The 25,092-nt window shown below is 41.5% G+C and overlaps 2 protein-coding genes across 2 annotated transcripts in view; one reads left to right on the forward strand and one right to left on the reverse strand.

Annotated features, from left to right (window-relative positions):
- Positions 1-497: 497 nt before the first annotated feature.
- LAMP3 (lysosomal associated membrane protein 3) overlaps positions 498-25,092 on the reverse strand; it is a 42,554-nt gene continuing 17,959 nt past the window's right edge. Inside the window, exons 5-7 of the mRNA XM_008070686.2 lie at positions 18,876-18,933; positions 14,111-14,281; positions 498-948 (exon numbers count right to left, since the gene is read on the reverse strand). Of these exons, the coding sequence (XP_008068877.1) occupies positions 815-948; positions 14,111-14,281; positions 18,876-18,933 (363 nt within the window). The 3' untranslated portion in view covers positions 498-814. The remainder of the gene's footprint in view (positions 949-14,110; positions 14,282-18,875; positions 18,934-25,092) is intronic.
- LOC103273272 (small ubiquitin-related modifier 2-like) lies at positions 2,007-3,655 on the forward strand. The gene is made up of 3 exons (XM_021718885.1): positions 2,007-2,109; positions 3,256-3,495; positions 3,553-3,655. The coding sequence occupies exons 1-3, from the start codon at positions 2,007-2,009 to the stop codon at positions 3,627-3,629; spliced, it is 420 nt and encodes a 139-aa protein (XP_021574560.1). The 3' UTR covers positions 3,630-3,655.

Below are 25,092 nucleotides of genomic sequence, written 5' to 3' on the forward strand. Positions count from 1 at the left end.
AGTGATTTCATTCCCTTATGTCTGAGTTTATAATCTATAAATTGTAAGAATCAAATGGGATGTATGCTAAGTGCTACGCCCAGTGTCTGACACTTATGCATTCAATAATTAAGGGCCATTATTGTTGTTTCTTGCTTATTATTTAATTCTGTTGTCTGTACCACTTAATAGGCTAGTGTTTCTGGAGCAGGAGCCATCAAGAAAAAAAGTATAAGCTGATTTGTTCTTCCTGTTAGCTTCACATTAAAAAAATCTAGACACCCTGAGATATGTTGTTCTTTTTGATGAGTTTAAAAAATATTTAAAATGGAAACAGAGGCAAGTACTACGCCAGGAATGTGTACATCACATAAAACACACATAGCAAATTAACTGAAAGCCCATTTGACTAGCAAAGGCAAAGCGAAACCATCTAATTAAAATGGCAAAGACCAAGAGTAAAATAAAAGCTTCAAAGCAAATACAGGTAGTATTTGTTACAATCAAGACTTTGGCTTATCATTCAGAGGCAAATGCCACTTTACATACATTTTGTTAATTTAAGGTATCTCACATGTTGACTTTGAGTGGTTAAACTATTCTGGAGGAAACTAGAAAACATAAACAGCTTACTAAATCTTTCATAAAGTGAGCAAAAAGTATTTAGAGATTGATGTGCTGCCTGAGCTTAAATCGCAAATGACTCGCTTAGTTTTTAGTGGAAAATGGTGGTTTACATTGTTCGAAGGACTTTAAGAGAAGCTCCCAATATCCATCCCAGAAGCGACGAAAGAATTCTCTAAACTCCATTATTCTTATTTCCCCTCGGTGCCAGTTAGATTCTCTGGTATCCAGATGATTGACACCTTAGGCGGATTCTATAGACACCCATACCCACAAGGCAGAGACCAACCACGATGGCCCCAATCACAGGAAGCACAATTGTGTAGTCAGTCGAGCACTCATCCACTAAGAGAAAAAACAAATACGATACAGTGGGTCAGACTTGGTGTTGCAGTCCAGAAAGCAGGCTAGAGGGGAAAGAATATGAGCTTTGGAGTCAAACAAATCCAGGCTTGACTTTTCATTCCACCATAACCTAGCTGTGTGACCTTGGGCAGGTAATTTACCCTTGCAATTTCTCATTCATAAAATAAGCATATAATAGGTAATATTGTTGGAGGGTTAAATAAAATAACCTTCTTATCTTCTCAGCCATTAATATTCAATAATTATCTTCATTTCTGAATTGAGTAAGAAGTCATTCTGGGGGTGGGGGACTCCCCGCAAAGGTGGATGTGCCTACGTAAAAAAGGTCATTTAGTCTGGGTGTGGTGGCTCATGCCTGTAATCCCAGCACTTTCGGAGGCTGAGGCTGGAGAATTGTCTGAGCCTATGAGTTCGAGACTAGCCTAGGCAACAGAGCGAGACCTCATCTCTGCAAAACAATCAAAAAAATTAGCTGGGTGTGCTGGTGCATGCCTGTAGTCCCAGCTACAGTTCAGGTTAGGGTTAGGGTTAGGGTTGGGAGGCCAAGGTGAAAAGATTGCTTGAGCCCAGGAGTTCAAGGGTGATCATGCCACTGCACTCCAGCCTGGGTGACAGAGTGAGACCCCAACTTAAAAAAAAAAAAAGCCATTCATGTGACTAGATTACATATGATCTCTTGGAAACATGTGATGTTTGTTCACTTTATAAAACAATTTTGCATTCCTAAGGTTTTCTTGTATTACTTCTAGCTAGTCTTAGAAGATAGACCAAAATTATTTACAAGAGCTTAAAAGTGAAGGTTTGTAAGCTTGTCAAAACTTTTTTCTTATTCCTTTAAAGAGTACTTACTCAATTCATTTACAATGTGATTGATTATGTCAGAGACTAATCATTCTTGATTGGGGAAAGATGGAGGAAACTGGAGAAAAAGGCAACTTGATAGAAAACTCAATATAATGAAGAGTTTGGGAGAAAAGAGCAAGTAAATGGAGAGCTCTATCTGTATCTTATTTATGGATCGCTAAAAAGATACATGCATGACGTCCTGGTATGAAACGACATTGAAATTATGTCCTAAACCAAGGATCACCATAACCCAGTTCTGTGTACCTAAGATCCAAGAAAAAGGAATCAGAAGAGGTCAGAGGAGACAGAAGGGCAATTAGAAATTCTAGGAAAAAGAAAATCTGTATAATAAGGAAACTGTGCTTGTAGTATACTATTTGCCTGAGCAGTGGACAATATTTGTGTAATTATAATAATATATACCTTGTAAACTTAACCAAAAATAGTGGCATAACTCAAAATCCTTATCTGCCACAGCAAGAAGTCTAAAACTGATCAATTAAGAAGTGTCGACCGGGCATGGTGGCTCACGCCTATCATCCTAGCACTTTGGTAGGCCAAGATGAGAGGATTGTCTGAACCCACAGGTTTGAGACCAGCCTGGGCAACTTGGCAAGCCCTCATCTCTACAATAAATCAAAACATTAGCTGGGCGTGGTGGCGTGTGCCTGTAGTTCTGGCTACTTGGAAGGCTGAGGCTCAAGGATCTCCTGAGCCCAGCAGGTCGAGGCTGCAGTGGCAGGGAGTGTGCCAGTACCCTCCAGCCTGAGTGACAGAGTGAGACTCCAAATCAAAAAATTTAAAAAGTGTCATGATCAACTTTTTATTTTTTAGATTTATAGAGATAGTCATAAGAAGAAATAGTTCAAATTAGTTAAAAGTTCTTTGCCTCTTGGGGTGGGACAGAAAAATGCTTCTTTTCATTATAAGTACATGATACTTTTGTTACTTATGTATATTTCTTTCTTCTTTTTTTTTTTTTTTTGACTCCAAGTCTCACTCTGTTGCCCAGATGAGTGCCGTGGCACACTCATGGCCACTGCAGCCTTGACCTGCTGAGCTCAGGTGATCCCTCCGCCTCAGCCTTCCAAGTAACAGCCTTGACCTGCTGAGCTCAGGTGATCCCTCGCCTCAGCCTTCCATAGGCACATGCCACCACACACTGCTACAGGTACATTTCTTAAATAAAAAAACTTTGGCAAGTTAGGAAATTACAATGCGATGGAAAAAAAGTTAAATAAAATGTAAAGCACATACCTATTGACCCAGCAATTCCACCTTTAAGAATTCATATAAATTTATATAACGATATATTCACATGAGTATACAACGTACATTATAGTAATGTCAACTTTATGAGAGACAATCTAAACAGTCATCAAAAATTTAAAATGGCATGTATACAGTAGAATATAATGTAGCCATTAAAAAGCATATGAGGCTCCTGGTGCTGCTTGTGTGTTCGTTCGGTGCGGACCTGGTGCCTCTTTTGTGAAGCGGCTGCTGAGGAGACTCCGGCACTCGCCAAGGCCGACGAAAAGCCCAAGGAAGGAGTCAAGACTGAGAACAACGATCATATTAATTTGAAGGTGGAGGGGCAGGATGGTTCTGTGGTGCAGTTTAAGATTAAGAGGCATACACCACTTAGTAAACTAATGAAAGCCTATTGTGAACGACAGGGTTTGTCAAGGAGGCAGATCAGATTCCGATTGGACGGGTAGCCAATCAATGAAACAGACACACCTGCACAGTTGGAAATGGAGGATGAAGATACAATTGATGTGTTCCAGCAGCAGACAGGAGGTGTCCACTAAAAAGGGAACCAGCTTCTTTACTCCAGAACTCTGTTGTTACAGACCAAGATTACATTCTCAATGAGAAAACTGCAATTTGGTTCCACCACATCCTGACTGCTACAGTATAGTTTTCTTTATTCTTTCATTTTCCCCTTCCCCATTCCTTTATTGTACATAAAGTAACTGATGTATGTGTACACGCATATTGCAATTTTTTTTTAACTAAATGGCCAATGGTATGTTTTGATTGACATCAAGTGGGGATGGGATGGGAACAAATACTGGTTCTGTGAAAATACCCCCTTTCTCCATTAGTGGCATGCTCATTCAGCTCTTATCTTTATATTACAGTAAGTTATTTTGCTCTCACTGTTTTAACAAAAAGACAACAACATAAAAAAATCCTTGCATTCCTTGTTCAATTGGAGAATTTTAATGTTTTCATTTATTATTGTAAAACCAATGACGATTTTATAACTTTTTTGTACGTAGCTGTTACATGTAGGGCAATCTGTCTTTAAGTAGGGATAAATTAGTCTAAAAAAAAAAAAAATCCTAGATAGTTTTCCCTTCAAGTTAAGCGTCTTGTTGTTTAAATAAACTTCTTGTTTAAAGAAAAAAAAAAAAGCATATGATAGGTCTCCATGTGGTGGAATAAAAGTCCCCCAAGACATATGAAGCAAACATGAAACTCAAATGTGCTTGTGTGTTCAGCGTGAAAAGATATCCCAAAAACTGGAAGGATGGGATGGAAATGGAGGACAACGTGCACTTTCTATGCATTCGTTAAACGATTAAATTATTTAAAATTAACAAGGTTTTTAACATTGTTTAAAACTTTTAAAATACGGAAGAGTACACAAAGAAAAGCAGATATCCAATCACCACATTTCTTCTTCTTTTTTTTTGAGTTGAGGTCTCTTTCTGTAGTCCAGGCTGGAGTGCAGCACAGTGACAAAACTATGGTTCACTGCATCCTTGACTTGCTGGGCTTAGGTGATCCTTTGACCTCAACCTCCCAAGTAGCTGGAACTATAGGTGTGTGCCACCATGCCCGACTAGTTTTTGGTTTGTTTTGGTAGAGGGTTTGCTATGTTGCCCAGACTGGTCTTGAACTCCTGGGCTCAAGCGATCCTCCTGCTTCAGCCTCCCGATGTTGGGATTACAGGTGTGAGCCACTGTGCTTGGCCAATTTCTTCTATTTGAATCAATCACTGTAAACCTTTTCAGGCATTTGCTTCCTCTGTGAGAGAGAGAGAGAGTGTGTGTGTGTGTGTGTGTGTGTGTGTGTGTGTGTGTGTGTGTGTGTAATCATGTGCATGCTTAAAGAAAGATCATCCTATTTTTAGTAGATGATCTACGCTTATTGTAATTAAAATAATCAAGAAAAGCACTAATAGAAAAGTAAAACCAATCACCTCAAAACTACCCACCCCGAAACTGTCATTGCTCACATGGACAAACATTATTTTAGCCATTTTTCATTTTTCTTTAGAACTATAAGGATAGCTAGGTAGAAAAATAAATAGAAGTACTTATATTATGATAGAGTCATGCAAGTGCTATTTTATTAAAGTTGTTAATTTTGATTTTACTCGAATTAAATACAAGAAGAAACTAAAATGAAACTGAAGGAATTATTGTACATCAATGTTTCTTTGACACAGGAAGTATTGTTTCATACAAGATCCCTTTAAGTTTCAAAAAGGAGATTATTAAGTACACATTAAATGATTATGCAATACATTACAAAGTTATGAAGTAAATTGGAGTCGTATTTTCTAAACTCTGTTTCCAATTTAGACATTATCTACTGATGCTGTTTTGAAAGATTAGCACTGACAGATTCTTTTTCATCTCCCCTCTCTTCAATTCCAAGTTTTGAATAGTTATGTTGCTGTTTTTAACATTGTCCAGGTTTACTACACTTTGATTCTATTCGATAACTATCATTCCTATCATCTTCTAAAAAATGTGTTTTGAATGTATACCATTCATATGATTTAAAAAGTCAAAATAATACACAATGCTGTACATTGAGAGGTTTCAATTCCACCCTCGTCCTGTGTTTTTAGTTTCCCTGTCCTCATTAGACAATGACTTCTCTTAGTTCTTATATATAATACTGATGTTTCTGTTTGCAGATAGAAACAATTACGAATATGTCTTTATTTTCTCCCTTTATCACTATAATGCTTTTTTGATTTAACAATATATATGTTGGATAGCTTTCCTTATACATACATAGCATCCTCATTCTCCTTGCAGTGGTCTAAGATTCCATTTCATTTCACATGTATCAGAGTTTTTAAATCTGGCCCCAAATGATGGATCCATGGTTTGTTTTCAATTTTTTGCTATTACAATTAATGTTGTAATGAATAATCTTGTGCAAATATCCTTTCATATATGAGAAAGTGTATTTGTATTCCCAGATCCATAACTGTTCAAAACTTTTTATATTTAAATGGATAAAATATTCACTGGCATCAGTCTTTTTTTTTAACTCTGACTTTTCTATCCCTAAAGGCTTTTTGCAAATTTTTTTGTTTATATTATAGCTCATCTATCTCACAAAATTGCACTGTCAAGTAATATTTTTACAAAGAGCTTATTGGTACTGTATCCTTTGGATTATTTAGTGGTTGCAAATATCTGCCTATTGTCTTTATACCTAAATAATATTTTGGGTCACACTTTCTTTTTTTTTTTTTTTTTTTTTTTTGAGTTGGAGTCTCACTCGGTCGCCCAGACTGGAGTGCAGTGGCCGCTCCTGGCCACCGCAGCCTCAACCTGCTGGGCTCCGGCGATCCTTCCGCCTCAGCCTTCCGAGTAACTGGAATTACAGGCATGCGCTACCACGCCCGGCTGATTTTTTGATTTATTGTAGAGATGAGGTCTTGTCGCCCAGGCGGGTCTCGAACCCGCGGGCTCAGGCAATCCATTCACCTCAGCCTCCCTAAATTGTGTCCCTTCTCTACAGGCTGAGCCACCGAGCCTGACCACACTTTCTTTTCCTTGGGATATTGTAGGCATTGGTCCATTTTTGCCAGTTTTAAATGTTATTGTGAAAAACTTGGAGGCTAACTTTAATTTTCCCTGTTTACAGGTGATATTCCTTCTCTCTCTTTTTTTCCCATTAAGACCTAAAGACTTCTTTCCTTAGCTTTGAAGTTCTATAGCTTATTTGAGATCTGTCCCAGTGTTAAACTTTCTGTATAAATTCTTTTTTGGGACACACTGTGCTTATTCAATCCTAACGTCAATGATTTATCTCAGGAAAATTCTCCTAAATCTTCAAATATATCTTCATTCTGTTTTTGAGCTTGTTACTTCAGAGGCATCAATGATCCTTATGTTGGATGGTCTAAATAGTTTCTATGTCTAGTAACTTTCCTATAATTTCTCTAAAGTCATAAGATTTTATCTGTACTAACTGTGATTATCTTAGTCATTTTTTCTATGAAAATAATATAATTTCAGCCCTATGTATTCTGCTTCTCACTGTTTCTATATATTGTGGAGTGTGTTGCTTTTGATATTCAACTTGTTTTCTTAGAAACAAAATCTTTTATCTTACTCTTTCATTTTAACATCTTATCTTTAAACTCTGATTACATGGAATTCACATTCATATCATGTGATGCTCAGCATACAGCAATTATCAGGGATTTCTTCCTGTTCCTTGAGTTGTTTTCTTTGTTTGCATTTGACCACTAATGTCCATTTCTAACCTTCTGTTACGGGCTAAATTGTGTCCCTTCTCTGCCTTCCAAATTTAAATGTTGAAGTTCTAACTTCTAGGACCACAGGACCTGACTATATTAGGATATAGGGTCTTTGAAGAGGTACTTAAACGTAAATGAAGTCATCAAGCTGTTTATTCTTACACAAAGAGGACATGTGGATACTAACAGGCACAAAGGGAAGACTATGTAAAGACATGGGCCATCTACAGCCAGGGAAAGAAGCCTTGGAAAAGCCAATGCTGACAACACTTTCATCTTGGATTTCAAGTCTCCAGAATATGTGAGAATATGCATTTTTGTTGTTTAAGGCATACAGTCTGTGGTACTTTGCTATGACAGTCCTAGAAAGCAAATACACCCTCCCTCCTTTTGTTAATATAATTTCATAGTATTCTTGTTTTTATTTTTCTGCAATGATTTTGCACAGTGGCCATGCAGTTTGTTTTCATGTTGCTCACACTTGAGCATGTCAGTCTAGAAGTTCAATTTCCCATAATACCGTCTGGGTAAATTATTAGTCTTTCTTCCCATTGTATCTGAGACCCATTGATGTTTCTCTTTGAGCTAGATATTTGATTCTATCCTCTTTTTCATAGCATGGGAACTAGCTGCAGTCTGGAGAGATCCACTGGTTTGGGGTCGGTTCCCAAGTTTACTTCCACCAATCCCTGCCTTCATTTCTCCTAGTCTTCCCAGGAGCCATTTTCACTATCCTACGTTAGAAAATGAAGATAAAAGTAGCCCATTCTTTTCCTCCAGATTTAGTAATGGAAGTAATAGGTCACAGAATTTTTTTCTCTCATCACAGGCTTTTTAGGGTGAATATGTGTGTGTGGTGGGGCAGGGATTGGGCATGTGAGGAACCTAGCTCTGCTCCCTTCTCTGTTCTCCACCCTAAAAGTGGGCAGGACTACAAGCAAATTACAGAGCCGAACATTTATTTACTGGTCATTCCAACGAAACCTTTGCTGTTTGTGGTTACGAGAGTGTTAATTCGAATTAATTTTAAGGGAAATCAGTATTGGGGGCCGAGAGGATAGCTAGCAGGAGTCTAAGCAGTACCCATCACCCGAAAGAACTCATTGAAGATGGTAGAAAGGAAAATTAAATCTAAGTGAACTGCCATATCCCTCTTCTCTTGATTTTAAATTCTGCTTCTTGTTTTCATCTGCTTTGGGAGACATTTCCACATACTAGAAGATTCACTTTACATTAATCATTCTTCAGGATAGTTAGTGGCAAGTGAGAATAAACACCTAGTGCCCTGCACTGCAGAAGTTTCAAGTGCCCTTAACACCGGACACGCGGGAGTCTGGAGCAGGTGAAAGCCTGAGGGAGGAGGCGGAAGGAGCCAAGCTTTTGCTGTGAAGGCTGAGTCACTTTGGGGAACACTGATCTCCATCTCCGGATTTTCGTCAACATCTCTTGTTTTATGGGACAAACAGGCACTTGCTGACACTCTAGATGTCTTCAGGGGCTCTTAAGGCTCTCTTGAAGCTGCTGGGTGCCCTTCCTACTCCTTCACTTCTAAAAAAAGTGTTGCAAGCGAAAGTACCTCCAGAGAGAAGCAGAACACTTCCTAAAAGAGCAGTAGTTACAGAGCTGTTGCCAAATTCCATAGCCTTCATGTTAAAAAATAATAAATGGCGCCTCTGGAAGAGGTAGCAAAACAAGAAAACTTCCAGTCTAAAATCAGTTAACATCCAGAAGTCCATTACTCTCTCTTTTCTCTGAACTAAGAACCCCTGTTCTCATATTTAACTCATCAATGTAACAGAAGACCATGAATAACATCCTGAATCATATTTCGATAGAATCTTTTCCTTCAGATATCAACCACCCCCAATCACGGGGCAGCTGATATCAAATGACTGGTATATTACTTTTTGGTGAAAGTGAAGAAAGACAAGTGAGTCATAATCTGGACAAGTCTACCCTTCTTGTCCAGACTGTTTTGTTGTTGTGTTTTTTTTTTTTTTTGAGATGGAGTCTCACTCTGTTGCCCAGACTGGAGTGCAGTGACACGCTCCCAGCCACCGCAGCCTTGACCTGCTGGGCTCCAGTGATTCTTCTGCCTCAGCCTTCCAAGTAACTGGAACTACAGGCATGCGCTACCACGCCCGGCTAATTTTTGATTTATTGTAGAGATGAGTCTTGCCAAGTTGCCCAGGTAGGTCTCGAACCTGATGGCTCAGGCAATCCACTCGCCTCGGCCTCCCAAAGTGCTGGGATTACAGGCTGAGCCATCGAGCCCAGCTAGTTCTGATTGTTTTAATGCTCTGTCTACCTCTCCTCCTGCAATGGCCTGAATGGACACATTTACTAGGCTAGAATAGCATTAAAAAATCAGGAAAAAAATGCTAAGAAGGTATACAACAAATGAAACTGAGGGAACTGGAGAACTAACATTTACTGAGCCCCTTTTGTTTGCCAAGATCCTTGGTATGTGCTTTACATTTAAAAAGCGAAACAGGCAGGTTTCTAACTGTTCTTTTACCAATAATACATTACAGTAGAGTAAAATATGTTTTTAAAAAAATAATAGTATATTAAGACCATCTGTAACTTAAGTCAGAATGTGGGTAAAATCCAGGAATTTAAAATCATTTTGTCGTCGGGTTTGAAGTGGATTTTTTTTCTTGATTTTATTTTATTTTTGCAGCTCCAGCTCAAAGGAGGATTTTTTTAAAGTAATATTTCTTTTAACTGAAGATTGAGACTCCTAAAACTGTACAGGAATAACCAGGGCAGTTTGCAAATGTCCTTCTCATAGGTCTTCCTTTGGGTTTTTCCTCTCTCCTTCTCACAAGCACCCACTCATGTCTCTGCCTGTTGCCCCTAATTCTCAGAGCCAGCCTGGTTTACTCAGGTGTGACAGGTGACGTTCAAGTGCATCTGGCACAGCCTCCCCAGGACAACAGGAGGAAGAGGGGGTACCCTTTCTTGACCCCGGGATGACCCTTTGGTGGAAAGCTAAATTTCCTAGTTAGCTTGGAAGGGGGCGGCAGGCAACTAGAGAGATCAATCCTTTCACTTCAGGCTGAATATGAAGCAGAATTCCTAAGGCCTTAACCTTGCATATTTTGAAGAAAGTGGGGCTTTATATATGTTCATATCCTCTACTGGGCTTCTTTCTGGCCACCAGACATGCGATTAGCAAAACAACAAGCAGTCCTGTGATACTCAGGCCCACGGCCACAGGGATTTCTCTCTTGTTTGTGTCACTGAAGCATTCATCCGCTGTAATTGAAGTCAGAGTGACAGGTGTTACAGGCTGGTCACAAATGCCGGGAAGTGATACTATCCTGTCTGCCTCAGCTCCACAGAAAAGGAAGAACAGGAACTGCTGGCCCTCCCACCTGCTACCTCAGACAACAGATGGGTAAAAACAGGGAGGGAAAGGGTGGATCCAGTGGATCTAAAACTTATAGTGCTGGTAATTACTTAAGGAGTTTCTAAAGTGTAGATCCTCAGACCCATGCCCAAGAAATTATAATGCAGTGGGTCTAAGGTAGGACCTGGGGGATTCTGATGCTTCTGGGAGGCAGATGCAACTTTGAGAAACACTGTTTGCTCTAGAGAGTCATAATCAGAGTGATGTCTTGACCCTCAAGCCATGGCAAGCCCTGGAACGATATTCTCCAACTCCAACAACAGAGTCAGGCACAAAATCACAGAGCCAAAGTTTCTATTCTAACTCTGCTTTTTAAAGGAGCTGCTCAGACTGGCAGGGTTCCTGAGACAGCAAAATAAACAGCAAAAGGAAATTACAGCTGAAAACAAGCAAACAAACAAACAAAAACCCCTACAGGCTCTAGGATTTTAGGGAGGAGGGATGAGGATGTGGGAGTCAGGAGTCTACTGTTTGGGATGACCATTCTGTTTTCTAAAACTCAGCTGTGATATTTGCTGGATTCCTCTCCAGTGCCTGTTTAAATGTCACCCATAAATGCCACCCATTTAGTGGACTAAAGACTTCTTAGTTCACCCCCTCATCACCAACACTGTGTTAATCACGCCTTCCTCTGAGCTCCCATAGACCTTGACATGTATGTCTTTTTTTTTTTTTTTTTTTGCGTTGGAGTCTCACTCTGTCGTCCAGACTGGAGTGCAGTGGCATGCTCACAGCCACCGTAGTCTTGACCTGCTGGGCTCCAGCGATCCTTCTGCCTCAGCCTTCCAAATAACTGGAACTACAGGTGCACGCTATCAGGGCCCGCTAATTTTTGATTTATTGTGGAGATGAGGTCTTGCCAAGTTGCCCGGGTGGGTCTCGAACCCGTGGGCTCAGGCAATCCACTTGCCTCGGCCTCCCAAAGTGCTGGGATTACAGGCTAAGCCACCGAGCCCGGCTGACATGTATGTCTTTTAAACGCCATACCATATGGCAACGTGCTTCCTTTTCCCCTTCTCTTACTCTCTGGTAGAAGATACTATTTATGGAATGACATGCATCTTCACCTTCAAGCATCTGTAGTGAAATCAGAAGAGCAAGGACTAGAAATATGGAGCGGGGCTGAAGCAGTGACAGTGGGTGAACAAGAGGAACATTTTGGAAGTAGAATGGACAGGGCTGTGTGACTGTGTGAGAGGGCCATGGAGGGAGGGGAGTCACGGAGGACTCTCGAGTCTCTTTGGGGAACTATCCAATGGATGGTGACTTTAGGAAAAAAGGTAGAGGAAAGACCTTTTCTTTCTCTCTCCATGAATGCTGCTGACGGAAGCTAGGAGGCCAGGTGTGTGCTCCACAAGGGTTGTATTTCCCACCTCTGCCACAGAGAGGTTTCCCAGACCTGCTCACTTCCTGCTTCACAGAGGTGGTATTTTTGTTTTTTATTTTTTTGGTCAGGGTCTCACTCTGTCACCCAGGCTAGAGTACAGTGTTATGATCACAGCTTATCAACAGCCACAGACTCCTGGGTCCAGGCAAATCCTTCTGTCTCAGCCTCCCAAGTAGCTGGGACTATGGGCATCACCATACCTGGCTGATTTTTTTGTAGAGATGGGGTCTTGCTATGTTGCCCCGGTTGGTCTCAAACTCCTGGACTCAAGTGATTCTCCCGCCTTGGCCTCCCAAAGTGCTGGGATTACAGGCATGAGCCACTGAGCAGGTGTGTACCTTATTTTAAGATCACATGATTAATTAGAGGGATTTTTTCCAAACCTTCATAGTGAATTTTAAAAGAAATTGTTTTCTGAAATTAGAAGTTTTAAGAGTAGATGCCAAAGTGGGGCAACTAGCAAATTTTCGTATGACTGTATGTTACAGACAAAACCTGCAGAAATCAGGGGTCCAGGGCAAGCAACACCTTGGCCTTTCCTTTGCTAAGTGCTTTCCACTAAGTATGCCAGGAGAAGTTTTCTTCTAGACACAGCTGCAATTTTATCACGGAACCCAAAGCAAAATCAGATTTGTATTATAGAAATTGAATATATGACTAAACTTCTAGCTAAGTCTTTATTTGTTAATTTTTTTTGAGTTGGAGTCTCACTCTGTCACCCAGGTTAGAGTGCAGTGGCACATTCATGACCACTGCAGCCTCGACCTGCTGGGCTCGGGCAATCCTTCCACCTTCCAAGTAGTTGTACCACCATGCCCAGCTAATTTTTTTTTTAATTGTAGAGACAAGGTCTCACCATGTTGCCCGGGTTGGTCTCAAACCTGTAAACTCAGGCAATCCTCTTGCCTTGGCCTCCCAAAGTGCTGGGATTACAGGTGTGAGCCACTGCGCTCACCCTAAATCTATTTTTGATCATTGAGAAGTACTAATAGCATTTTTGACTTCTTAGGAGAAGGATGTTCTAGAAATTGAAGCTCATATCCCTCCTGGTGGTACATAGAAGTCCTTATAATACTGTTTTCTTGGAAGGGAGTAAAGGGCTTAACTGGTTGAAAGTAGAAATCCTTGCAACACTGTTTGTTGGAAGGGAGAAAAGGACTTTTTTGGAAAGCCACCTGGTCTGCTCCTGGCCCTTGTTTAAGGACCAGATTTCCTCCTGGGTAGCCATCAGGAAAGCTCTGCCTACAGTAGTCAAACCCAAAGCAGAAGTTAGATGGAAACTAAAACTTACTGTGGGGAAACACTGTTGGGTGCAACTGCTTATAATTGAGGCAAATGGACCCAACAGTGTTTATTTCTATCTCAAATTACTGCACTCTGCTCTTTTCCCTCTGCAGGTGGGAAAGAATCTGTTCTGAAATATTTTTTTTTCTGTTTGTTTGGTAAAGATAGGGTCTCACTATGTTGCCAACGTGATCTCAAACTCCTGGCCTCAAGTGATCCTCCTACCTCAGCCTCTCAAAGTACTGGAATTAAAGGAATGAATCACCACATCTGGCCTGAAATCTTGAATTTTAGACATCACGAATACTCAGAATTTGTAAAGTGTTCTCCAAATATACCTGAGTTTACCAATGCTCAACAGCACCTAAATGGGAAGTCGCATATGGTGTTTTCTGAGATTCTGATTGGGTGTGCATATGTTTAAATGAGTGAGAATATGTGTTCTAGTCAGAATGTTTCCTGCTGCAGGAGAACTGTGGATGTGAGTGGCTTACAGCATCTCATTTTGAGGTGGGAGAGAGGGGCCAACAGAGAAACTTGGCTCTAAGACCCGTGTAGGGTCATACTATTGCAGAAAGCTCATGTGATTCTTGCTCCTTTGACAGCTTCAGACCGAAAACCCCTTGAAACTACCCCCCTGGGTCGCTGAAGTTTATGTTTGTGACCCAATGAACCCTTAACTTACCATTTCCAAAGTGGTCATCTTCAAAGTCAAAGGCTTGAAGATGGACTTTCATTGTTTTCAGCTGAAGGTGGGCTGACAGCTGGATGCTCTGTTCACTCACACACTTGAAGGAATGTCCCACCATTGTCTCAAACATCACCACAGCACTTTTCAATCCTCGGTATGTTTTCACTGAGAAGAAAAAGTAATATATAGATGCAGAAGAGTCCTGACATACATCCATTGAGTTCTAGCTGTTGCTGGCTTGCCCATGTGCAGTTAAATGGCCTTCCTTCAAACAGGGATCTCTGCGAGTTCTGCCACCTTCTCCTCATAAGAAAACTGTCTGGAGACTTTTTCTGGGGCTCTGTTCTGGAGTATAGAGGAGACACCTCATATGCTGGGATGTGAAAACTCTGAAATGAGAAATTTTGAGGATGCTTCCTCCAGTTATTTTAAATCTCTGGGGACAGAATTGGTGGGAACTATTGTCAATACTTGGGGGCTACAGAGAGGCGCCCACAAGAGTTCAGAAATGAGAGAAGTAAGATTGCTTTCTGAGACTTACAAAGTCACAGAACCCTTAATGAATTGGAGCAGAGGCATTCCAAGTCAGTAAATGGAGCATTTGAGGATCACCAGACTGAATGTAGCAGAAGAGAGAACTCATTGGGAGGTGCTGTGGCCTCCATCCATGGAAGAAGGGAGAGGCAGCTGAGCTCGGTGGCTCAGCCTGTAATCTCGTGCCTTTGGGAGGCTGAGGTGAGTGGATTGCCTGAGCCCGCGGGTTCGAGACCCGCCTGGGCAGTGAGACCTCATCTCTACAATAAATAAAAAAATCAGCCGGTCATGGTAGCGCATGCCTGTAATTCCGGCTACTTGGAAGGCTGAGGCAGAAGGATCGCCGGAGCCCAGCAGGTCAAGGCTGCGGTTGCCGGGAGCAGCCACTGCACTCCAGTCTGGGTGACAGAGTGAGACTCCAACTCAAAAAAAAAAAAAAAAGGGAGAGGCCTACTTCTTCCCACCTAAGTGCTGTCCGTGGACCAGGACCTGCTCAAAGACTGGCCTTATCTTGTGAAAGGTATACCCTTGTGGAGGCTTCAAGGCAGATGGGGCTAAACATTTAAATCATATAGTGAACTCAATTTGCTCAAAATCTATGCTAACCAAGCACCCTTCTGACTATACTATGGCTTTCTGAATGGGATAAAATTCACCGTCCAGAGGACCCAACTGTCTGATCCCCTTGGTAGTTAGTAAGAAATAGTCACATGAAAAATTCACAAGTTGGTATTTGTACATGCAAATACCCTACACAGCGTACTGAATTACCTGTGTACACCACTGTATCATGTGTTTATATCTTGAGACAGTCTGCTACTACCATCTTCATTAACATTACAACTGTTATTACTATATTAATTACTACTGATTTTTTTTTTTTTTGAGTTGGAGGCTAACTCCATCACCCAGACTGGAGTGCAGGGGCATGCTCACGGCCACCCCAGCGTCAACCTGCTAGGCACTGGCGATCCTTTTGCCTCAGCCTTCCAAGTAGCTGGAACTATAGGCGCGAGCTTCTACGCCCGACTAATTTTTTGATTTATTGTAGAGATGAGGTCTCATCAGGTTGCCCAGGCTGGTCTCGAACCCGTGGGCTCAGGCAATCCCCTCACCTCAGACTCCCAAAGTGCTGGGATCACAGGTTTGAGCCATCACACCCGGCCACAACTGATTTCTACTCCTAATACAATCACCACCACCACCACTGACACAGACATCATTATGTGACAACTATAGCTTCTACTGCTAATGTTCAGGCTTGATCACTGGGACCTAGAATTGATTTGTCCCTGCCCTCAGCCTCCAAATTCGTTTCTGGTCTGAGTTTCCCTTCCTCTTTCCCTTGAGTGATCACTACCCTAACACTGGCTAAAATTCGGTCCATTGTCTAGGGATAACATTTGCTAATTTATGTGAGCACTCACAATATTTATTCCCTAGCCTACATGAGCAGTCAGGTCTAATGTCTACATGAAAATGAGCTGTCAATTATGACATTTTACTTACATGTGGCCAACAATCACTGACAAAATCCTGTTGAACAACATCCGTATAATGTAACTAATATTTTAGGTAGACATTAGTCCACATTTTCATTTCTTGGCAAGTGTTCTTAGCATAAGTTCCTTAGTTAATAAAATAAAGTTTAAGCCAGTCAAAAAATAGAGCTTTGAAAGGGAGAAAACGGACATGAAAACCATGCGTATAGTACCTGGCGCAGAGGCGTGCTCAAGAAAATTTTGTTGCCTAGGCTTTCTGGGTGAACACTGGCCTCCCAGAGACATCTGGCTTGACCGGAAACCTCACTTCTCTAGAAGTGAACAGTAGTTCTCTGAACTTGCTCCATTATGGGTAATTCTTCATACAGCAACCAAAATGAACCTTTATCAATGTGAATCTGATATATCATTTTCCTCCCCAAGCCATCCAATGGTATCCTGTCATACCTTATACTAAAGTCCAAAGTCTCTACTTTGCCTTGTCCACTGGCCCTACATGCTCTGGTCTGGCTGCCCCTTGGACCTCATCTGCTGTTTGTTCCCTCTTGGGCACACTGACACCTGCTGGTCCCTGAACACACTAGCAAGCTCATTCAAGGTCTGTGCTTCTGCTGTTCCTGCCTCCTGGAAAGAGCTTCCTCAGGCCCAGATGTGCACAAATGGCGATATCTTTCTGCTCAAACCTCACCTCTTCAGAGAGGCCTTTCTCCCCTGAGGGCTTTCCTAAGGTCACACCTTAAAATAACTTTCTATTCCTTTCCACTCTCCCTGCTTGTGGTTGCTCATAGAACCTATCCTTTCTTAAAAGAATGCAGTAGTCCCCTCTTGTCCTTGGGGGAATACAACTCAGTGGATGTCTGAAGCCCCAGATAGTAGTATCAAATCCTGTATATGATGTATTTTCCTATACATACCTATGATGAAGCTTAATGTATAACTTAGTCACAGCGAAAGATTAAAACCCCTAACTAATGATAAAAGAGAACAATTATAACAATATGCTATAACAAATGTTATGCATTGGACTTGGCAGTTCTATGGAGAAGAAACTTTTTTTAAAAAGAAAATAAAAAAATTGTGCTGCCCATTGAAAGTGGACTGGATAAAAAATGGTGCATATATACGAAGGAATATTATGCAGCCATAAAGAAGGACAAAATTATGGACTTTGCAGCAACTTGGATGGATTTAGAGTCTATCATACTCAGTGATCTATTACAGAAACAAAGAATAGAGTACCACATGTTCTCACTCATAAGCGAACCCTGAACATTTACCATAATACTATAAGAAAGGGATTGGCAGTGATGGGAAACTGCCAGGGGAGAGGGGGCACAATAAGCATACCTGATCTCAAAGTAGACGAAATGGGGACCAATGGGAGGCCTAAGTTTTACCTGTACAATGACCACTTGTATACCTAATCCCGAATTGTCCCCACATATTTAAAATTAAATAAAATTTTAAAAATTATGTGAATGAGATTTTGATAGAGTAGACAGGCAAGAGTAGGGAAATGTCAGGGCTGTAGGAAGCTGTAGAAAAAAATTAGATACCTGTGGAAACTTTTGCAGGGACTACCTCAATTTCAAGGCTGCTAGAAAAGAAAAACAAAAGCAAAACAAAGGAAAACAAAACCGCAAACCCCCACAACTGTTAAAATAACTCTTGCCCAACATGCCTGCTGCAGCCTACTAAGGATGTTTGTGGTTGAGAGCCAACCACCAGACAAGGCTCAATTGGAGAATCTCCATGGGTGGGTGCACAAAAAGCCAAGTTCACTTGCTGTAATCTTTACTTTCGTTATATGCTCATTCGCATACTAAGTGACACACCCTTCAGCACCATGACAGTTCTGACCCTGCCCGTGTATAGGAATAAATTGTGACACCCCAATTCCAGGAATTGCTCAACCATCTCTTAGAAAAATCCACCCTTTAATAGAATATTCCACCCCTTCATTATCGTAGCTTACAAAACCCCCCAGCACGACACGTCCTTGTGTCCACCCACACTTTGCTCTAAAACATATGCTATTCTGTTGCTTCCACTTTTAATAAATTTGCTGACTGCCTCCCTACTTTTGACTCACTCTGAAATTATTTTCTGTGGCGGAGTCAAGAATCCAGCACGGTACACTGGTAACAGACACAGAATCTTGGTAACAATCTCTCTCTTTCTCTCTCAAAAACTCTCACTGTACTATACTCACCTATTTTTGGACCACAATGACTGAAATGATGAAATGCAAAACCGTGGACAAGGGGGGACTACTGTATTATAATGTAATGTGTTTGTGTTCTCTCCCCCTTCTAGAACATAAGCTCCATGAGGGCAGGAACTATTTGAATAATTATGGATCCACAGTGCCTAATACAGGGCTTGCCACCTAGCAGGCACTAACTACATTTTAGTAGAATGAGTGATGAATGCATGATTCCAAGAGTATAGAATAAATTGCACTATCAACAGCAAATCTGTCAGAAGTCACTAAACTCTTGTTGTTGATCAAGATCTCTGACACAATCTAGTCCAACTTCCTTTACGAGCAGATGGCCAAACTCATGCACACAAAGGTGTAGGAAAGTCCAGGGTTATATTCTGGCTACTCCCCCAGCTTATTTCTTACAAGCAGCATCAAAGATGAGCAGATTCAATAGGATAGAAAATGAACTAACCAGAAACACAGTGTCATCACTGATAAAGAGCCACTCTGTACTAACCTGGATTTGAGATGGTCAAACTGGCTTCCACTTCACTGATATAATACGACTTTTCATCCTGCAAAACAGCAGAGTGTTAACCTTTGGTACCTCCATTTGTATGTTTATGATCCTGGCTTAGAAACTTTGTTTAGGCAGGATTCTATCTATTAAATTCTTGATATAGGGGTTTTGGGGTATATTGGTAGTAAGCCATACTTGTGAATGACAAAATTTTTAAAGTAAATATATCACACAATAAATTGATAACTGTTAGCCCCAGCCCCAAATTTCTCTACTGCATACTTTTTGCTAAAGCCCGAAATTCAAATTACACCAGAATACTTTGAGTCCCTTTCAGTTGGGCCAAATTTCTCCCTGTTAACATGTAAGAATGGAGGGGCACACATTAAGCTTTTACTAGTAATTAATATCTAAGTGTAGGAACTCTTATTCCGAGACCACTTATCTTTAGGAATACCATGGGTGGACTTCATGGGGTTCATAAACCCTCTGAGAAAAATAATGCATGCAGAATTGTGTGTGCATGTTTCTAGGTAGGGTGTCAATTGCTTTAAACAGATTAATGGGTCTATGTCTTTGAAATGGTTAAATGGGGCTTTATGGGAGGAATTATGGGAATAAATAGCTTACCCTAAGATCACTGGGTGTTCTCTAGAAGAGAATCCCAGCTGGTTGTATTTAAAACACAAAGCAATGCTTCACATTTTATTTAGGTATTGTCCTTTAGGAAGAACAAAACAAATAAACTGCAAAACATTTCTATAATTTCCTAAAAAGCCAAGGGTACTGAACTGGAGTGTAAAAGGGTATGTTGAGAAGAAAATTTTAATTTTTTTGGTAACACAATTTACTTACAATGTTTTAAACATTCATTAGAAAACTATCTACAAGTAAGAGGTTCAAAAGAAAATGGCAGGGCAACCAAAATCACAATGTGAAACTGAATTATTAATAATTTCAGAAGTTTCAAATCTAGTCATTAAATAAATTTAACGATATGACTCTTAAACGCATTTTAGTTCATTGGTATAGTATTAGTGGATGACGTTGTGATTCATTATACAACAAGAGGATTCCATAAACACAAACTGTTTTAATAAAGTCACTGATATAGACACATTGAACTCTAGATCCTACAATTCATTGAATAGCCTCTCACCTTGTGCCAAGCTCTGTAGAGTAAATGGAGGTTCCTTAACTTGCCCAAGGTCACAGCTTGAAGATGTGGCAGAGGCAGATGTGACCTCAAGCTACCTGTCTTCAAGTCTAGCCTCTAACCTCTCTTTTATATCCCCTCCATGCCAGGCATTGGTCTAGGTCCAGCGAAAAGATCCAGCTACCTCCCTCGAGGTGCCCGGACCCATGGGTCTCAAAGGCAAGTTGAAAATGTACTTGAACCACCCATTTCCTTTAGGAAGAAAAATCTCTTTTGCATACCATTTTTGTGTTGTTTTCACATGCCATTTATTCAGGTTATTCATTATTCTTTATTTAGGGCCCCTTTTAGCATAAGAGAGACATATTTCAAGGTTCACAGTCAGGGTTACAAGACCCCTCCCCTTCCTGAGGGCAAAGAGGACCCACTGAAGGGTTTTAAATCAGGGCAGTGACATGAGTGTGATTTGTTTTTGGAAACTGGGCTGCAGTGTGGGATTGATTTAAGGAATAGCAGAACAGTGATGAGGCAAGTTCTGAGTCCCCTGGGAGACCTTCTAGAATCTTCTCTTCCCTTTGGCATCTCCCCACATGTCTACACCTAGGGAAAGAATGCTGGGCATTTCTGTGAGGGTTTCACAATTCAGCAAGGGCGTACTTTCACCTGCATTGCCTCAATTGACCCTTACAACAGTCCCCTAAGACAGAAAAATATCATCACCCATTTTACAGCTGAGAACAAAGAGGTTCTGAGGAGTTAAGCATCTACCTCAGATGCGCATAGTTTGTAGGTGAGACACAGCAAGACCCTGCCCTACACTTTCCGCCATGGGACGATGTGAGTACGAAACAAAAAGATTCCTTGTGTGAGAACTTACTTTCACATCCCTGGAATGCAGCTGGCGCCTATAGTCATCTATGGGAAGCAGGATTGCTACATAATGAATTTATGGGGCTTGGTTCAGAAAGAAAATGCAGGGTCTGTTGTTCAATAATCATCAAGAATTTTGTGGGACAACAGCAAAGCATTAAACGCAGCAGGAGACCTTCTGAAAGCATGGGTCAAATGCCCATGATAAGAGGGCCATCGTACCAGGTTACAGTGGCTCATGCTGGTAATCCCAGGTCTTTGGGAGGTGAGAGGATGGCCTGAGCCCATGGGTTTGAGACCAGCCTAGGCAATATGGTGAGACCTTGTTTCCACAATTAAAAAAAAAAAAAAAAAATTAGCAGGACGTAGTAGCCCATGAAAAAAACTTAGTTGGGCAAGGAAGGCGGAAGTGGAAGGATTGCCTGAGCCCAGCAAGTCAAGGCTGCAGTGACCATGAGCATGCCACTGCACTCCTGCCTGGGTGATAGAGTAAGACTCTGACTCAAAAAAAAAAAAAGGAAGGGTCATTGCTGTTCCACAAGAATCTGTGCTTTATCAGATTAATCCCCCAAACGAGACCTTCCACAAGCAGAGTGCTCACATCCCCAGCAAGCTCATCTCAGTGACGTTCAGGACAGAGCCTGGAACCTGCACACTCAGGTCTCCTTTCATTTTGGTCGAGTCAAAATTAGCCAGATGTTGACTGGGACAAAACTGATGTCTATCTTTAGGGTCAAGGAATAGATCCTGTAGGGGAATTCATGTAAACCAAAGGGCAGGGAGATGTTTAGACAGTTACACAAAGGATTTTTGCTTTGTCTTCAAGAAAAGTGAACTTCAACACTTCAACTTGTAGTGTTACTGGATGTTCTTTTTTTTTTTTTTTTTTTTTTTTTTTTTTAGGTGGAGTCTCCTCTGTCGCCCAGACTGGAGTGCAGGGGCTGCTCCCGGCCACCGCAGCCTCGACCTGCTGGGCTCCGGTGATCCTTCTGCCTCCGCCTTCCAAGTAGCCAGAATTACAGGCGCGCGCTACCACGCCCGGCTGATTTTTTGATTTATTGTAGAGATGAGGTCTCGCTGCCCAGGCGGGTCTCGAACCCGCGGGCTCAGGCGATCCACACACCTCAGCCTCCCAAAGGCACGGGATTACAGACTGAGCCACCAAGCCCGGCATACTGGATGTTCTTAAAGGAAATAAAATTTCCTCTTAATTAAACAAGAACTAGCATTTTTTTTAATACTCAGAATTCAGAATCTGGCATAATTTGAAGAGAATAGGGCTGAAGTATATTCTATATGAGAGATTTTTCTATAAATATTTTAGGCTTGTGATTTTTTGTTGCAACTACTTAACTCTATCACTGAATCACAGAAGCAGTCATAGTTGGGCGTAGTGGCTCACATCTGTAATTCTAGCACTTTGGGAGGCGAGGGAAGAGGATTGCTTGAGTCCAGGTGTCCAAGACCAGCCTGGGAAACATAGCAAGGCCTCGTTATCTACAAAAATGAAAAAAATTAGCCAGGTGTGGTGGCACACACCTGTAGTCTCAGCTACTCGGGAGACTTAGGTGGAAGGATTGCCTGAGCCTGGGTGGTCAAGGCTGCAGTGAGCCGTGATCATGCCACTGCACTCCAGCCTGGGCAATGGAGTGAGATTCTGACTCAAAAAAAAAAAAAGCCATAGACGACCTAAACAAAAGAGTGTGCTATGTTCCAAAAAAACTACATTTATGGACAATGATATCTGAATTTCATGTATTTCCCATGTGTTGCAAAATATTCTTTTTTTTTTAGCCATTTAAAAAGGTAAGCCGGACTTGGTGGCTCAGTCTGTAATCCTGCACTTTGGGAGGCTGAGGTGAGTGGATTGCCTGAGCCCGCGGGTTCGAGACCTGCCTGGGCAACTTGGCGAGACCTCATCTCTACAATAAATCAAAAAAATTAGCCAGGCATGGTAGCGCGCACCTGTAATTCCAGCTACTTGGAAGGCTGAGGCAGAAGGGTCACAGGAGCCCAGCAGGTCGCGGCTGTGGTGGCCGGGAGCGGCCACTGCACTCCAGTCTGGGCGACAGAGTGAGACTCCAAATCAAAAAAAAAAAAAAAAAGGTAAAAGCCATTCTTTGCTTGTGGGCTGTATATTCTTAGGTGGCAGAATGGATTTGGGATGGCAGCCATAGCTTGTGGGCCCTGGGTCTACACCATCAATAAAAAAACAAGGTTGCTGAACAAGTCAATGTTATAAAGAGAGTGGTTAACTTTCTATTTGTGAGAATGAAATGTTGCTAAGAATCTTTAAAATATCTCTTTGCTCACTTGTTCACCAACTGAGTTGCTGAATCTTTAGAAATATTCTTAAAATTTGACATTTTACTAATTCAGAAGAAGAATGGGATAATGATAGGATTTTCCTCTTAGGTTGACATGACGATTAAATGAAGGAACCCATGTAAGAAATTTAGCACAGTCTTTCCTCAAATTTTAACTGGTGTTATTAACAATGATAATAATAAGTCACATTACTAGTTCCCAGTACACCTTTCCTATTGAGCTCAAATGATAATTTTCATCTATTTCCTAGAGCTCAGATCTGCCACAGACAGAGAGGGCAAGCAAGTGAGCTCAATTTAGCCTGCTGACTAAAGAAACAGCTGAGTAGCTAGGCTCAGTGGCTCAGCCTGTAATTCCACACCTTTGGGAGGCTGAGGTGAGTGGATTGCCTGAGCCCGCGGGTTCGAGACCTGTCTGGGCAACTTGACAAGACGTCATCTTTACAATAAATCAAAAAAATTAGCCCGGCGTGGTAGTGCGCGCCTGTAGTTCCAGCTACTTGGAAGGCTGAGACGGAAGGATCGCCGGCGCCCAGCAGGTCAAAGCTGCGGTGGCCGGGAGCGGCCACTGCCCTCCAGTCTGGGCGACAGACTCCACCTCAAAAAAAAAAAAAAGAAAAGAAAAGAAAGAAACAACTGAGTGGTGTGGATTGGGTGGGGGCTGGGACTGGGGAGCTTTAAGCAGGTGTCAGATCGAATCCAAACCCCAGTGACTTCACATAGTTCATGGCATTTCCTTTCTCCTTTGACATCCACTGGGTTATTCTCTGCTACGTGTTTTTCTCATTTAGGGTTTGGGTTGAAGAGTGACAAATATCTACCTGCCAGATTCTTGAAGACTAAGCAAGCCATCCTTTATGTAACCATCCTTTATGTAACCATCAGCATTGACGAAAGGGGGCTGAATACTCCTAATAGTTGCACTTTAGTACTTACAGCATATTTTATTTTTTTTATTACAAAATTAGAGACAGCATCACCCAGGTTGGAGGGCAGTGGCATGATCATAGCTCACTGTAATCTTGAACTCTAGGCTGAATTGATCTTCCCACTTCAGCCTCCAGAATACCTGGGACTACAGGCATGCACCACCATGCCCAGCTAATTTTTTAAGAAGTATTTTGTAGAGGGGAAGGTCTTGCTATGTTGCCCAGGCTGGTCTCAAACTCCTAGCCTCAAGTGATCTTCCCACCTCTACCTCCCAGAGTGCTGGGATGAGCCAGCAAGCATGAGCCACCATGACCCGTCAGCATGTCCTTTTGAATGGGTCACTTATAAAAGTCTTATCTCACTACTCAATCAATAGGATGCTGACACAGCAGCTCATTAATGTGGGTATCTAAAAAGAGCCCTAAATACCTCATCAAAGAGATCTTAATTCCTCAAGGAATTAAATCCTCCTTAGTAAACTGTGGGTCCATCAACATGTCCACCTTTGTACAGCAAAGTAGAAGGATGTGGCACAAGCCAGCCAATCCATCCTGCCCAGGATGCCAACATGTCATTAACCATGGGACCAATAATCTGGGGTCCTCCTATCAACTTCTGCAAAATGCATCATGGAAATTTCATAGTCACAGATGTCAGGATGTGGATTTTGTCTTCAACATCAATCATGTCTTTTTTGTTCAGCACTATTGTAACTAAATCAAGAAAACCTTGCTCTGGATATAACAAAAGGAAGTCAAAGAGCCTGTTTCTGTAGCACTGCTGATCTTGGCACCTTGACCCAGAGTTCTCTGCACAACTTAGATTTACTCCTTTCTTGATTCGTTTGTTCATCAAACATTTGCTAAAGATAAGCTATGTACAAAGTTATGATTGGGTACTAGAGAGGAAAATAGGAATGCATCATGGACTT

This window comes from Carlito syrichta, unplaced genomic scaffold, assembly GCF_000164805.1.
Source record: "Carlito syrichta isolate Samal-C Ts95f unplaced genomic scaffold, Tarsius_syrichta-2.0.1 Scaffold313936, whole genome shotgun sequence".
In the NCBI taxonomy this organism is placed as follows: Eukaryota; Metazoa; Chordata; class Mammalia; order Primates; family Tarsiidae; genus Carlito; species Carlito syrichta.

What these genes read in the sequence shown, in the direction of transcription:
- LOC103273272 (XM_021718885.1), top strand. Translation starts at nt 2,007, where the DNA reads ATGACGTCCTGGTATGAAACGACATTGAAATTATGTCCTAAACCAAGG. An exon ending in AGAAAAAGGAATCAGAAGAG is followed by an intron (nt 2,110 to 3,255) that starts GTCAGAGGAGAC and finishes AAAGCATATGAG; the next exon opens with GCTCCTGGTGCTGCTTGTGT. An exon ending in AGCCTATTGTGAACGACAGG is followed by an intron (nt 3,496 to 3,552) that starts GTTTGTCAAGGA and finishes TCAATGAAACAG; the next exon opens with ACACACCTGCACAGTTGGAA.